The sequence below is a fragment of the Ictidomys tridecemlineatus genome, chromosome 5 (assembly GCF_052094955.1).
Source record: "Ictidomys tridecemlineatus isolate mIctTri1 chromosome 5, mIctTri1.hap1, whole genome shotgun sequence".
NCBI classification, from domain to species: domain Eukaryota; kingdom Metazoa; phylum Chordata; class Mammalia; order Rodentia; family Sciuridae; genus Ictidomys; species Ictidomys tridecemlineatus.
In genome coordinates this window covers 99,474,539-99,489,256 of record NC_135481.1, presented here as the reverse complement: position 1 = coordinate 99,489,256, position 14,718 = coordinate 99,474,539, and the positions used below count along the sequence as shown (strand labels likewise).

Sequence of the window (14,718 nt, the reverse complement as noted above, 5' to 3'; positions counted from 1 at the left end):
GAAGCCCCGGGAAGTGTGTGGGAGTACTCACTGGAACCTGATGGTGGCGTGCTCTAAATAGTAGATGTCGAAGAGCCAACGGAAGAAGACATCCAAACTAAAAGCATGAAGAAGGCCAGCCCTTTAGTTAGCAAGTCTGTGAGCTAAAGCCCAGGGCTCAACTCCTCTATCTGGCTTCCCTCTGCCAATCCCCAAAGACTCTTGGCTTGATTCTAGCTGGCCGGTCACCTGGCCCTTTTCCTTCTTGACCCTGGGCTACCTCTGGGAGAGGAGGGGTCATTGGGAGTGAGGTACCTGGTCAGTCCCATAGAGGGCAGGATGACCACCATGAACACCAGAAAGACATAGCACTTGTGCACTATGATCAGATTCTGACTTGATCTAGAAGAGAACCAAGAGAGATGTCCATCAGTGGGTGAGACATAATAAGAACCAAAGATCTAATTACAGAGGAGGGCCCCAGTGATGTCTGCCCCAGGCACAGGAAGAGGAAGGGGAGGAAAGCCATGTGTGCCATACATTTGACATCTCTGTATCAAAGAGACATTTCTGATGATCCTCAGAGTCCCTGAGGATTTTATTAATCAATATAAACCTTGTTCTTGGCAGAGGAAAGGCCTATAGAAATTTCTGTTAGGGCAAACCTCTGGCTTATGTCTGGTAAATGTCAGCAACTTTTGGTGCAGGGAGTATTTTTTTTTTTTTTTTTTGGTACCAGGGATTGTTGAACCCCACCAAGGGTGCTTAACCACTGAGAAACGTCCCAAGCCTTTTTAAATATTTTATTTAGAGACAGGATCTCACTGAGCTGCTTAGGGCCTCGCTAAATTGCTAAGGCTGGCTTGGAACTTAGGATCCTCCTGCCTCAGCCCCCAAGCCACTGGGATTACAGGCGTGCACCACCATATTTGGTGGGAAGAACTTTTGAGACCTACATAGCTTTCAAGCCAAAGCAGTGCCACTTACTCGGGATATGGCAAATACTTGTACCCAACTAGATATTACCATGGAAGCAGAAGAACAAATGGAAAATCTCCAATGTTCGAAGCATTGACACTGTGTGGGCCAAAGGTATCCACAGTCTGATTGCACCCCGGGGCCCCTCGGCTACATCCGCAACTGCTTCCCTGGTGTTTGGCAAGGCTTTTCATCCTGGGCTTTCTGTCTAAACTTCCTGACACTGTTTAGCTCGTGTCTACAGCTCCATCCCCTCAGTACATGGCTGGGGGCTGAGGGAGCAGCCCAAGGAGGAGCTTTGTTTGGGCCTCATATCCCTTAGATGGTGACTGTATCTCAGCATCCTCAAGGTCAGAGCCCCAGGCACAACCCAGCACACCTTTTCATAAAGAAAACACCTGTTGGTCTTTGGGATGGTTTCCGGTATCCAAACCATCCCATTATCGATTATCATTCTTTGAGTCCATGGAGGAATGAGTACCAGGCCACTGGGGAATCAGGAAGGGGAAGAGGCTGGAGTCAAGAGCTGGGCTAGGAGAGGAGGCTCTGCGCTCACCTGGTCCAGTGGGCCTCAAGGAAGGCAGAGAAGTAGACCATCAGGGGCATCATCACTGTGAAGGCCCAGAGCAGCACGGAGGGGAAGAACTGGGTCACAATTGGGCTCTGGAGGAGCAGACGGGGGGAGGGCAGCAGAGACATCAGTGCACCAAGCCCCTTCCCCTAACAGCCCCCAGCCTCCCCCTAAGCCCTGCTCTCCACCTCCAGCTCAATCCAAGAGCAGGCTGCTGTCTCAAGTGCCTTCCTGGCCAGGAGTTCTCTTGGCTGGGGGGGGGAGGCAGAGGCTGACACCCCAAGGTCAAGTGGAGTTCCCAGCGGGCAGGGCCTTCTGTGCTGAGATCACTGGAGAGGCAGCCTGAGCTTCCCCTAGGAGTCACCAAACTCTCACGTCTCACAGCTCAGAGAGACAACGCTGCCTTCCTGTGATGTGCTTGAGTAGCCCCAGAATGCAGGGAGAGTGGGGTGGGGCGTCCCCAAGGAGAGCTGGGAACCCAGCGTGTGTGAGGTCTGAGGCCTGCTGTGGAGTTGACAAAGTAAGCAAAGAAGTGGTGTGGCTTGACTCTGTGTGTGTGTGTGTTTGTGTGTGTGTTTGTGTGTGTGGGTTTGTGTGTGTGTTTGTGTGTGTGTGTATGTTTGTGTGTGTGTGTTTGTGTGGGTGTGTTTGTGTGTGTGTGTATGTTTGTTTGTGTGTGTGTTTGTGTGTATGTTTGTGTGTGTGTTAGTGTGTGTGTTTGTGTGTGTATGTTTGTTTGTGTGTGTATGTTTGTGTGTGTGTTTGTGTGTGTATGTGTGTGTGTTTGTGTGTGTTAGTGTATGTGTGTTTGTGTGTGTATGTTTGTTTGTGTGTGTGTGTATGTTTGTGTGTGTGTTTGTGTGTGTGTATGTTTGTGTGTGTGTGTTTGTGTGTGTGTGTATGTTTGTTTGTGTGTGTGTTTGTGTGTGTGTATGTATGTTTGTTTGTGTGTTAGTGTGTGTGTTTGTGTGTGTATGTTTGTTTGTGTGTGTGTATGTTTGTGTGTGTGTGTTTGTGTGTGTATGTTTGTTTGTGTGTGTGTATGTTTGTTTGTTTGTGTGTGTGTTTGTGTGTGTGTGTATGTTTGTGTGTGTGTGTATGTGTGTGTGTTTTGCTGGGAACATGGAGGGGATAACATGGAAGGACCAGACTTCCGGTTCATTAAAACAGCGTGGCGGCCATAGGACTTGGCATCAGGCCAGTGCTAGGAACTTAGGATCTGCCCTCCCAGTTGGAGGCATCCTCTAACTTCAAAGAGGCCTCCTACTGGACTCCCAGCCTGGAGGGAAGGTATCTGGAAGTGAGGGAGTTGGAGACAGGTCTGAAGGTCTCCCTTGTCTTCAAGAGCTGTGTGGGGACTTTCTTACTCTTTCTCACGTTCAAACCTATCAGGAACTTTCAGTGCTAGAAACCTAGAGAGAAGACAGCTCTTCACACCTGTCATGGCTTCTGAACACTCCATGGCCTACAGTGACCTCCTGTAATGGGGCCCTCCAAGCCCACACTGGTGGGACCATCTGTCCCCCTATGCTCACCCCAGGGAACTGCCTGTGGCTCCTCCACTCTCCATTTCCTCTCCAGCCTCTAACTCTAAGATGAGCAATGACCCACATTCATCTCCTTTAGAACACCGGAAACTCTACCCGACCACTGGCCGCTCCACCTCCACCATGTTGGCGAGTGTGGGCTCTGTGGCCCTGTCCCAGTGGGCCCACCACCCTATCCTCGCCTGAGTTCTTCCTGGATCTCCCTGGGGCCCCCAGGCCTGGCCTGAGCAGAGGAGGCACCTGCAGCTTCTCGATGGGGCGGGTGACGTTGTACATGTCGATGGTGTTGATGATGATGGCAGGCGTGGTGAGGAAGAAGAAGAGGAAGAAGAGGAAGGTGTTGATTGCGATGAAGCGGGCCCACCAATTGAAGCGGCGGATGGACAGGTGTTTCCTAGGGAGGGATGGAGCAGGGAAGTCGCTTAGGACCCTGGTCCGAGCCCTTGGAGAGAGCTCACGAGCTCTTTCCAGCATGCCAGCTCTGGACCTGGGCTGCCTGGTCTAATTCAACCTCCTGGGCACACACCTGTGTGCCACGGGCCCTTCAGCCTTCCCCTGAGTCACACCACTTATAAAGGCTTAGGACATATTTCATGTGTGCAAAAATAGACTTGAGTTCTTTCTGCAGGAAAAAGGTGGGGAGAGAAGGCTCTCTCCTGTTGTCGTCTGCAGTCTCAGGAGAGCTCAGAGGAGAGGGGAGGGTCAGCGGAGGCTTACCAAATGATGTCTTTGGGGTGTGGGGCATGAATGACCCTCCAGCGGTAGGATTTGACGACGGTGGTCACTGAGGACTGCTGGGGGTACACACCACAGTAGATGTACTTGTAATCTTCCAGGACGCTGCAGAGATGGGAGAAGAGGAGGAGACGGAGGTCTGGGGATGGGAGGTTGAGCTTAGGAAGGCCACAGACCAGGGTCCCAGGGTCACTGTGGCAGTCCCACAGGTGGGCACTCCACTTCCTGGGGGGATCTCAAAGCCTTGGATGTGTCTCCTAGGATAGTTTCTAAGGCCCAGTAACCCCGTGGATAGTTTCTAAGGCTCAGTATCCGAGGGTAGGGGCATCTGAGGGGGCCTACAGTTCTCAGCTCCTGCCTTCCCCTCAGCAACACAGAGGACTGGTCTTCCTTTGAGGTTGATAGGAGGCTATTAGTTTGAGCCTTATATTAATGACAATAACTCCTGATTATCGAATTCTTCCTGTGTGCCTGGCACTGTGCTCTTTGGTGATCTTTGGTGATTAATGGAATCTCAATGGCACAGCTTCCTAAAGTGAGGTGCCTCAAGATATATCCAAAAGCGGGCAGGTACTGGCACTAAGCCTCATCTTTGACTTTCTAACTCCAATTCTATTGTCTTGAAGCCTCGGATCCTCTCTATCAAGTGGCAATGTCTCAGGAAATGAACAGGATTATCTTATAATGTAAGGCACTTCATTATAAGAGATATATTGATTTATATAACACACACCTTGAGTAGACTTTATATATGTATGTATGTATGTATGTATGAATGAATGAATGAATGAATGTATATGATCCTTGTCAACCATCTGGGAGGTGGACAGGGCAGATAGCAATAACAAAATCAGACAAGAAGTTTCAGAGTGTAAGCAATTTGTAAAATTGTGTGCCATTATTTGTAACTAAAATCTAAGATGGTCCATTATTCTTTTGTCGGGCCGGGGTGGGTGAGGATGAAGTGCCTTACATTATCAGGCTCCCACCAGAAGAGCAGGGCCCCCACAATTCTTCAGAGACTGATTCTGGACTTCCCGTCTAGTTAACCCAATCCTGAGGATCCTTCTGGAACATTCCAGAATGAACTTAGTTCACTTCTTAATGAGGTAGGACTGCCAGAGGCTAGGACAGAAGAGCGGGGTGGCTCTGGGGGTGGCTACAGGGCTATGAATACCAGGATGCCTACGGCAGAGAGGAGAAAGGGCAAGGCGGGCTCATCTCTCCCAACCGTAGTGGTGAGGGAGAGGGTGATGTGTTTACAAAGAGGGTAAAGTGGCTGTCATTCTCGGCAAGACCCAGAAGAGGCAAAGGCTATGGTGACCACCTCTGTACTGAAATGAGGACACATGGAGTAAGGAGCCCAGTGCCTAGGCACCCCTAAAGAGCCCTGGGAGCTGGGGGACATGGGGCCCCTGGGAGGAGCAGGGCAGTCAGGTCAGAATGTGGGAGCTGGGGGGCTCTCTCGGGAGACGCTCACCTCAGGGCTGGGCTGGGGCTGAGGCTACCGTGTGGCACTTACTTCTTTGCCATCCTGGAGTCCTGGAAGGTGACGAAGATCAGGTCGAGACGCTTCAGCCGGACGCGGTTGAGCTCGGCGTTGAACTCGTCCGTCAGCTGCTCCTCCAGCTCACTGTAATACTGCTCTGCATCTACCTGGGGCCAGAGGCAGCCCTCAGAGCCGGGGGCCAGAATCCCAGGAAGGCACCCAGGAGCAGGGTTCCAAGTCACCTCTAGAACACCAGGGGCTGGCCCTGCCTTGCACTCCCTGCTGAGGCCCCGGGACAGGGGGGTGCAGCGGGGGCAGAGGGGTGCTTCAGACTTGGCTGGAGCACAGAGACAGTACAACGTGCAGCTTTGTCAGGGGAGGGGGAGTCTTTCTGGTCTGGCTGGGGGTCCAGTTCTGCCCTGAAGCAGGAGTCCAAGTCTCAAAACCCGTGATTGGGGGACAAAGCGGGGACAGGTGTCTCCCCTATCTCTCTGGAAGCCTTCGGTGTTCTGGCTGGACCTCTGTCCAGTAGCTGAAGGGAGACAAGAGCAAGCTCCTCCAGGGAGCACCAGAACACGGGAGCAGACCCCAACAGGGCCTGGGGGGCCCAAGGGTATGAGCAAGGGACAGCCTGGACCCAGGGCCCTGGCCCCTCCCTGCCACCCGACACCCCTGCTGGTTACCTCCTTGAAGCAGGTGCAGCACCTGCAGAAGCACAGGCGGGAGCAGGGATGAATCCTGATCATGATCTTGCCCCCAGTCTTCTTGGCCTTGGCCGTGTAGTAGAGCCGGCCCCGCATGGCATGGCGCCTGTCAGAGGTGGGCCATGGGGGAAGAGCTTCCCGTCAGTGGAGGCCCATCCTCCTCCGCACCCCAGCCCAGATTCCGACAGGAGCTGCTGCAGCCTCACCTCTGATCATCCAAGTCGATCAGTGTCCTGACGTCATAGCAGAAGTGGACCCTGGTCACCACGCAACCTGGATAGGCCTCACTGCAGACACACACAGATGCTGAGCCAGCTGGGGGGCTAGGAGGTGCTGCCCTCACCCTGCCCAGCATGGCCGCCCACAGGCTGCACACGGCCCAGCTGCCTGGCATGCCCACTTTTTCTGGTGGGAGAATCCATTCTCGCTTCTAAGGCCAAAGTACTTTTGGGGTTTGAATTCTGGTAATCGGAGGATTACCACATCCTTCCTACATGGCCCAGAATGTGGCTCAGGGCAGAGCCTCAACCACTGAGGACCAGGAAAGAGCTGCTCATGAAAGATAGTGGACTCAGAGGACTCAGAGGACAGGGTATCTGGGGATAGGAACTTGAAGTCACCAAAGAGGTCTCAAGATGCTGAGCCCTGGGCACCTATGGTGCAGGGTCTCCTTGGACTCAGTAGCTGGAGCCATAAGAAAAAGGAAAATTAACATCTCTAATTAGGTGCGCGGGCGCACGCCTGTAATCCCAGAGGTTCGGGACTGAGGCAGGAGGATGGCAAGTTCAAAGCCAGCCCCAGCAAAAAGTGAGGCACTGGGGCTGGGGTTGTGGCTCAGCGGTGGAGTGCTTGCCTCTCACGAGTGAGGCGCTGGGTTTGATCCTCAGCAGCACATAAAAATAAATAAATAAAATTACGAAGAAGACCTTTAAAAATAAAAAGTGAGGCTCTAAGCAACTCAGTGAGATCCTGTCTCTAAATAAAATACAAAATAGGGCTGGGGATGTGGATGGGTAGTTGTGTGCCTCAGAGTTCAATCCCTGGTATACCTCCCCAAAACAAAACAAAACAAAACAAAACAAAACAAAAAACCTCCTACTTCCTACCCAGCCATGCAGGAAGTCCCTGGCTCCTGAAACCCTGCTCCAGCCCTGGGGCTTCTCTCTATTCTGGAAAGTTGATTCTGAGCCGAGGCCAGGGAAGGCCACCAGCTAACTAACTCAGACCCACCGGAGGACCCAGGTAGGGATACGGGTGGAGGCAATGCACCCCACTTACTGGAAATGCTTGCTAACCATCTCTGGGTCTTGGATGTCCGTGGGCACATAGGTGATCATTAGTGTCCTTGTGACCTAGGTGGGAGAGCAAATGGACAGAGAAGACTCAGCTTGCACAGGAACTCCAGATGTCTGGTTTCTGGGTGACCCAGAGTCCCGGGGAGCAGGCCTTCTGCTCACACCAGGCGGCCTGATGCCAAGGACCTCCTCACTAAGTAAGCAAGTGCCCGTTTCTTTGCCTTGGTGTGCCAGCTGAGCCCACAGCCCTGAGGTCAGCAAACTGTGCCTCTCTCATTCTCTGGGCCACAGCTGTTGGGCCCCTGCCATAGACGGCTGATTGGAGGGAGGGAAAGGGAGAAACCTGCAGACAGGGCCCGGGGGAGGGTCGGAGCATATGCAGCTCCACAGTGAATCCACATCTCCCTGCAAACCCCCTCCCCAATTCCAGCAGAAAGTCTCACATCACCATGGAACCCCCTAAAATTAGAAGGGACAGGGGAGCTGGGACAAGGGCAGGTGCTATAGCTTGGATAGGGAATGTCCTGCATGTGCTAAAGGCTTGGTGCTATCGGGAGCCAGTGGAAACCTTTAAGAAGTGGGGATAAGTGGGAAGTCTTAGTCACAGGAGGTGACACTGGGACTCCAGGCTCCTCTTCTTTTTGTTTCCCCGCCACCATGCGGTGAACAGCCTTTTCTGCTACATGCTCCCACCACGACATGCTGCCTGGACCCAAGCCCAAAGCCACGGGACCTGCTGACCATGGACTGGAACTTCTAAAACTGTGAGCTACATAAACCTTTCTCCTTTTTAAGTTGATTATCTCAGGTGAACAGTAACAAAAAACGAACACAGCAAGACTCTGCAAGGAGACTGGGGAGGTCTGTGACCTCAGAGAGGGGAAGGAAAGTCCTGGGCACAGCTGGAGTGGGCAGCAGGGGACCCTGACCACTAAGGATGGAGGCTCCTGTGCATCCCAGTGTTTGTTACTCTTTGGTTTGTGGATGCGGGGCCCAGGGACCTTGGAGAAGGGCTAGAGTGGCCGAGGGGCCAGGGTGGGAGGAGCTGGGCGGAAGCTGCTTAGCAGCCGGTGTGAGCAGTTTCAGTGGCTCAGCAAACAGGTGGGCAGGGCCGGGCAGGAGGGGCGAGCGGGGCAGGGAGCAGGCCCCGGCCACCCGGCTGCGAGGAGGGGTGTGCGCCTGCTCAGGAGGTCCGTCCCCTGGGGTGCGCCGAGCTGGGCCTTCTCTGAGGCTGGCCTGGAAGGGCCAGTGCGGAGGGGCTCTTCACCTGCTCACCTGTTGGTTCTTCTTGGGCACAAAGCCCAGGCAGTGGTGAGCCATGAAGAGGAAGTTGGTGAGAAAGTAGACGAAGGCAAAGAGGCTGTGCAGCCACAGGAGCCTGCTCCTGCGCAGGGAGAAGGCCGTGAGAGCTGGCCAGGGCCCCAGCCCTGTGTCTCCAGGCCACCACGGGCTCCCCAGACCACCATGGTCTCCCCAGACACTCCCAGTGACCCCAGACCACCATGGCTCCTCAGACCACCACGGGCTCCCCAGAGCACCAGTGTCCCCAGACTACCACAGTCTCCCCGGACACTCCCAGTGTCCCCTGACCCCTCCACACAGTATCCCCAGACCCCCCAAATTGTCTCCAGACACCCCCACAGTGTCCCCAGACCTCACTACCACACTATCCCCAGACTCCCCCATAAAGTCCCCAGATCACCCCCACCACAGTATCTCCAGACATACCCCCTCCACCACAGTGTCCCCAGAACCACCACCATAGAGTCCCCAGACCCCCCCATGACCCCAGACCCACCACCACAGTGTCCCCAGATCCCCACGGGCCTGCTCCCCGCCCCGCTCGCCCCTCCTGCCCGGCTCTGCCCACCTGTTTGCTGAGCCATGAAACTGCTCACACCGGCTGCTAAGCAGCTTCCGCCCAGCTCCTCCCATCCTGCCCCCGCCCCCCGGCCACTCTAGCCCTTCTGACAAGTGTTCCCAGACCCCCTCCAGCCACCACTATGTCCTCAGATCCTCAAGACCAACTTCTTGGCGTCCCCACTCTCAGACACCCTAAAGGAGGTGGCAGTGGTGGCCAGGGGCCTGGCTCTGGAGGAAGGGCTGACACTGTCAAGTGCTCACTCGGAGCCAGGTCCAGAACGGGCCTGAGTTTTGTAGGTGCATATTCTTATGAGACTCCAGAGCCCGAGGCCCAGGGTCAGCGGGTGGCAGAGGTAGGTGCCAACCACCACGTGATCTCTTAGTCTCTCCATGGACTGGAGGGGGAGACTGACAGGTTCAGGGTTCACTCCATCCGACGAGGGCGGAATTGAACCCCAAATGGTCAGGGAGGCCACATCTTAGACCAAGAGGGTCTCTGCCTCTTGGGAGCTGGACACACTAAAGTCCTTCAGGCCTCACGAGTGGCCACTTTGGGTAGTTCCACTTATGACAAAGAGAGATGTTGGGGCACAGAGCCCTGCCCACCAAGAGACTGTGACTTCTGGTGTCCCACTTGGGATCTGGATTCCAAGGACACCAGGCCTCTCTTGCTAGCACCGTGGTGCCCCTCTTGTGGACGGACACACTGGCCCTCCCCTCCCCTCAGTGCCCAGCCAGGAGAATGGGAGGTCAGAAGATCAGGTACCTACTCTGTGGAGACATTGACAATGGTGGTCCGTGCGAAATGGCTATTCCAGTCTGAAAGAGAAGAAAGGTGCTTACCTCCAGGCCAGCTCTTCAGCCTCTGGAGGCAGAGTGCAGAATTCAAGGTTCCCCGATGAACGCCCAGGGCCTAGAGGTGCCTGCCGACATCCCCTTCATCCTACTGATTCCCCAGGGTTCGTTCCCAGTTTCCAACACAAATATCCTGCCCCCAGGCAGTGCTGATGGAAGCTCTTATGCATAAATCAGGACCAGATATTTTGGGGGCATCCCAAGGCCACACTGGCACATAATAGACACCAAGTAAATGCTTGTCAAAGGAACCAACTGTCCAGCCACGAGCAAGTGATGAGATCAGCAACCCAGGCAACAATCACAAGAACCCCTCCCCCCAAACAATGGGATGCTGCCTCGTTCGAACACAGTCAATCCTTCTGGCTAAACATGTTAGGTTGTCATTTCAGACACCTTCAAGTTTTGCAAAGTGTATCTAAAAATCCTGCATCATACTCTCATTGCCCACATAGCAGCTCTTAGAATCTGGAGAACCTGGAAAGACAGGAGTTGTGTTATTCATGCTCATGGTGGGATCTGGTGTCATGGACACTCTTATGTGCCACACCATACCAAGGTCCACATCTGGCTGAGAAAGAGATGAAAACGGAGGCATCCAGGGACAGGTGGTTGACACCTGGGCATTTCAGGTGCTGTTAGACATTAGCTGGTTGTTCGTCCTCCTTACAGCTCTGTGTGTCCTGTAGTTCTAAGGGAATGCTGCTGCTCTCCCCTGAGCCCCTGCTGTGTATCAGGCGCCGTGCTAGGCACTTGACATTATCTCCCAATGCCCAAGACAGCAAGGAAACTGAGGCCTGGGAAGACTGGTTTGCCAAATAGAAGGTTAAATAAATTGTTAGCTTGAGCAAAGGTATTTTCTGGGGAGCAAATCCAGGGGAGCCAAGATTTTGAAGGGCTTGGAAGCCAAGCCCTCCATCTGGATGCTATTTAGCCCATCAGGCTGAGTGTGAGCAGAGAACCTCTGAGACAGATGCTGGGGTGACCATGCTGTGTCCATGGGGCAGGATTGGCGGAGGGGTCCCAGGGTTAGGTCAAGTTCAGGGACCTCTGAAGTGGTCACATGTCCTGAAAGGGCCTCCATGAACACCTGTCTAGGGGTGTGTGGGATCACGGGTAAACACTTGGTTCGGGACTCAGCTGACCCTCCACAAGGGCTCCACGCCGGGTCCTGGCTCAAACAAAGAAGGACCCATCTCCTGTCTCCCAGGGGAGCACAGAAGCGCAGCTTGTTAGGGTCACCCAGCAGCCACCTTCCAGAGGACGGTTAAAATCCAGGTCTCTACCCCCCAAGGCTCAGTCTCTGTCCCGCCTGCCGGGCTGCCCCTTGGGTCTAGTGGCCCAGGGCCCCCGGCCCGCTGAGCCCCGCCTACCCAGGACAGTGCCAGTGTAGTTGATGGGCAGAATGACGCCCAAGGAGGGGAGGCAGAGGATGAGCACGAAGATGATGAGGTGGTACTGGAACATCATGTAGATGCGCGCATCGTCCCCACACTTGTTAATCAGATCCTGGTTCCTGGAAGAGACACGGATGGAGGCGTTCCTTAGGAGCCACAGCTCAGGCAAGCGCCCGCCGCGGGAGGATGACCGTCCCACTCCCCCTAGGTTTTTGCTTTCCTTGCCTTCTCCCCACCCCTCCTTTCCCACAGGGTCCCACCCAGGGCCTTGTGCACGCGAGGCAAGCCCTCTGCCCCTCACCTACACTTCCAACAGCCCCTTTTTCTTTTCCTGGGGGAACACTGCCCTTCTTCTCTAGGCATCTGGTGTCCCTAAGTGCATGTCAATGGGTTTTACAGAGAGAGGGGCCCTGTAGCAGACGTGCACTGAAGACCCTGAAGACCGCAGGTCGGCCTTATCTATGGAAATTCTACACACGCACAACCTGGGATCCCACAGCTCCACTCCTAGGTTTATACCCTACGGAAACACATGACATGTGCTCCAGAGACATGTGTAAGAATATCACAGATGTGTGACATTTGTGACATCCCCTACTTCACATTTCGTCGTAAGCCTTTCCCATCTGTTTAACATACTGGCATTTAAGAAACATCTTAAATGTCTCTCAGGGATGGGATGGACACAAGAATTGTTACACACACACAGTGAAACACTATACGCTGTTAAAAATGAATCACCTGTAGCTGAACCTCACAGACACAACGCCGAGTGAAAGACACCACCTACCAACAACAGCTACTGTATGATTTATTATATTAAGTTCAAAAAAGGGTAATGCTAAACTATACAGTTAGAAGTCAGAATACCAGCGACCCTCAGAGAGGAGGGGGGAGACAGGGGATTGGAAAGGAGCAGGAGGGGGCTTCTGGGTGTTCTGATTCTGGATCAGGGTGGTCCTGGTGGCGTAGGCATTGCACTGTATAATGAGCTGCATATTTAATTTTTGTGCATTTGTGTGTATGTGTGTGTGTGTGTGTGTGTGCGTGTGTGTGTTATGCTTCGGTTAAAAACCATAAAAGCAACACATGCTCATGATAACTTTGGGAAATACTAAGAAAATAATTTGCTGACAATCTCGTCAAACTTAAAACAGTGACTATTCAGGATTTTGGTTAATTTCCTTTGGTTTCCTGTTGTGCTGGTTTTCCTTGGTGACTGAGATGGTTTGAACAGGGTCTAGCCCCTTGCAAACTCGTCCCCGTGGTGAGGTGGTAAGAGGGTGAAGCTTTACCCTGCTCTGGTGTTCGGAGGTGGGAGTGATAAAGATTAAATAAGGCCATCAGGGTGGAGCCCCATGGTTGGATCCTGGTGGCTTTGTAAGGAAAGAGACCACAGCACACACACACACACGCAGACACACACGAGCACACCTGCTCCCTGTCTGTTGCCATGTCTGTGTAGTCTTGGGATTCTTGCCAGCAGGAAGGCCATCACCAGATGCAGTCCCTTGTCCCCTGACCTTGGAACAGAACTAGGAGGCAGAGTGAATCTCTTTCCTTTCTGACTTGCTCAGTCTGCGGTACTGTGTCCTTAGCAACCCAAACAGGCTGCTTATGGTCAGAGCATCTGATGAACTGCTCTTTAGCTTCACATTTCGTCGTAAGCCTTTCCCATCTGTTTAACATACTGGCAACAGTGGCCTCCATCTACAGAGCTCTCGTTTGTGCCCAGCCCCCTCTGGGCCCCCCACTCCATGGGTGCATGCACCCTGGACTCCCACCCTGGCCTCTCTGTCAGACAGGTGGGTTGTACGAAGCGTCTGGCATCCAGTCCAGAGTTCAGATTTATTTTTAAACATTATGATGAAACGAACATCTTCAATCATTCCATTTATGGAATTATTTAGAGCTCCTGATTTAAAAAAAAAATTATTTATTTCTGAGCAGCTAAAACACTTCCTTCTGCTGAACTGGAGGATTCAGCCCCAGGAATGGGTGGCTGAGGACCCTGGGAAGGCTGGGCGGGGTGGGGGTGGGGGCACAGCAGGTGTCTTGCTGCAGGCTGGGGGATTTGTCTTTCCACAGAAAATTCTGAGGAGTGGGAGGTCTGAGAGAGTCTCCAGGTGGAGAGCAGAGGGCCAGGAGTTCCTGTCCTCGCCACTGGGCCCATTCTTTAAAGTGCCACCCACTGTGACACTTGCCCTTGCTACTACCATTAGTTCTCCGTCGCTGCTCTCCTCTCTTCCTCTCTCTCCTTTCTGGAGACTTGCTGTCTCGATGGCCCTTCTCTTCCTCTTTACCATCCCCACTCTCTCTACACCTACACACACATCTTCCTTTTACCTACAACCAGGCTCAAGAGCACACGGCTTCCTCTAAAAATAAACCAAACGGCTCCTCAAGCATCCACACCCTGCCCAGCTTCCCCTCTAGTTCCCTCCAGCATCTCCATTCCCTCCTCACCCAACCTCTTGAACAAAGTGAGCTTTGTTCTCAAAAGCCTGTTGGCGCATTCACGGGCTTGCTCTGGCCACTGTTTCCTCTCTTGCCTACAGTGTTCCTGACCTCCCCAGAAGTCAGACCTCAATTCCTCTCTCCCACCCTTCTTCACCAATCGACTGCAGCCCCACCACCTCCTTCCCCCTGTCCTCTCCGCCCTTGTTTCACTGGTCACTGCCCCAGTCTGGGCCACCATCACGTCCTTCCTGGATCACTGGAATAGCCTCCTTAGCTGCTTGCCTTGACTTTGGGCGTTTTCAACCCTAAATATACTCCCATGCAGATCTCATCTTGGATTTCCAGCTCAAAAACAGTAACTGAGTCTCTACTGCAATTAGATGAAGGCCCAAGCTTCTTGGTATGGCAGTCACAATCCCAGCTGATCCTTCTGGTACAACCTTCTCCTCGCCCTCTTCCTGTATCCCACCAAAAGATTCACCATTTCCAGACACTCCCTATGTATCTCTGCCCCAATCCTTTGCTCACAGAGTCCTTTATTTATTTTTTGGTACCAGGGATTGAACCCAAGTGTGCTCAACCACTGAGTCACATCCCCAGCCCTTTTTATTTATTTATTTTTTATTTTGAGACATGATTTCAACTAGGTTGCTTAGAGTTTTGCTAAATTACCGAGGCTGGCCTTGAACCTGCAGTCCTCCTGCCTCAGCCTCCTGAGCCACTGGGATTATAGGCGTGTGCCACTGCACCTTTATTTCTGATGTGCCCCTCTACTCATTTCTTCCCATCCTTCAAGACTCAGCGCAAAACTACACTTTTTGAGTCCCACCGTTAGATTTCAACCT

The 14,718-nt window shown here is 53.1% G+C and overlaps 1 protein-coding gene across 5 annotated transcripts in view; it reads right to left on the bottom strand.

Moving 5' to 3' along the window:
- Tmem63c (transmembrane protein 63C) overlaps positions 1–14,718 on the bottom strand; it is a 65,498-nt gene that overhangs the window by 11,560 nt on the left and 39,220 nt on the right. For all 5 annotated transcript variants that reach the window (XM_040274060.2, XM_040274058.2, XM_040274057.2 and 2 more), the window contains 12 exons: positions 11,390–11,532; positions 9,932–9,980; positions 8,574–8,682; positions 7,282–7,355; positions 6,210–6,290; positions 5,983–6,109; positions 5,333–5,466; positions 3,793–3,915; positions 3,316–3,469; positions 1,514–1,620; positions 295–381; positions 32–97 (listed from right to left, as the gene is read on the bottom strand). In XM_040274060.2, the coding sequence (XP_040129994.1) occupies positions 32–97; positions 295–381; positions 1,514–1,620; positions 3,316–3,469; positions 3,793–3,915; positions 5,333–5,466; positions 5,983–6,109; positions 6,210–6,290; positions 7,282–7,355; positions 8,574–8,682; positions 9,932–9,980; positions 11,390–11,532 (1,254 nt within the window). The remainder of the gene's footprint in view (positions 1–31; positions 98–294; positions 382–1,513; positions 1,621–3,315; positions 3,470–3,792; positions 3,916–5,332; positions 5,467–5,982; positions 6,110–6,209; positions 6,291–7,281; positions 7,356–8,573; positions 8,683–9,931; positions 9,981–11,389; positions 11,533–14,718) is intronic.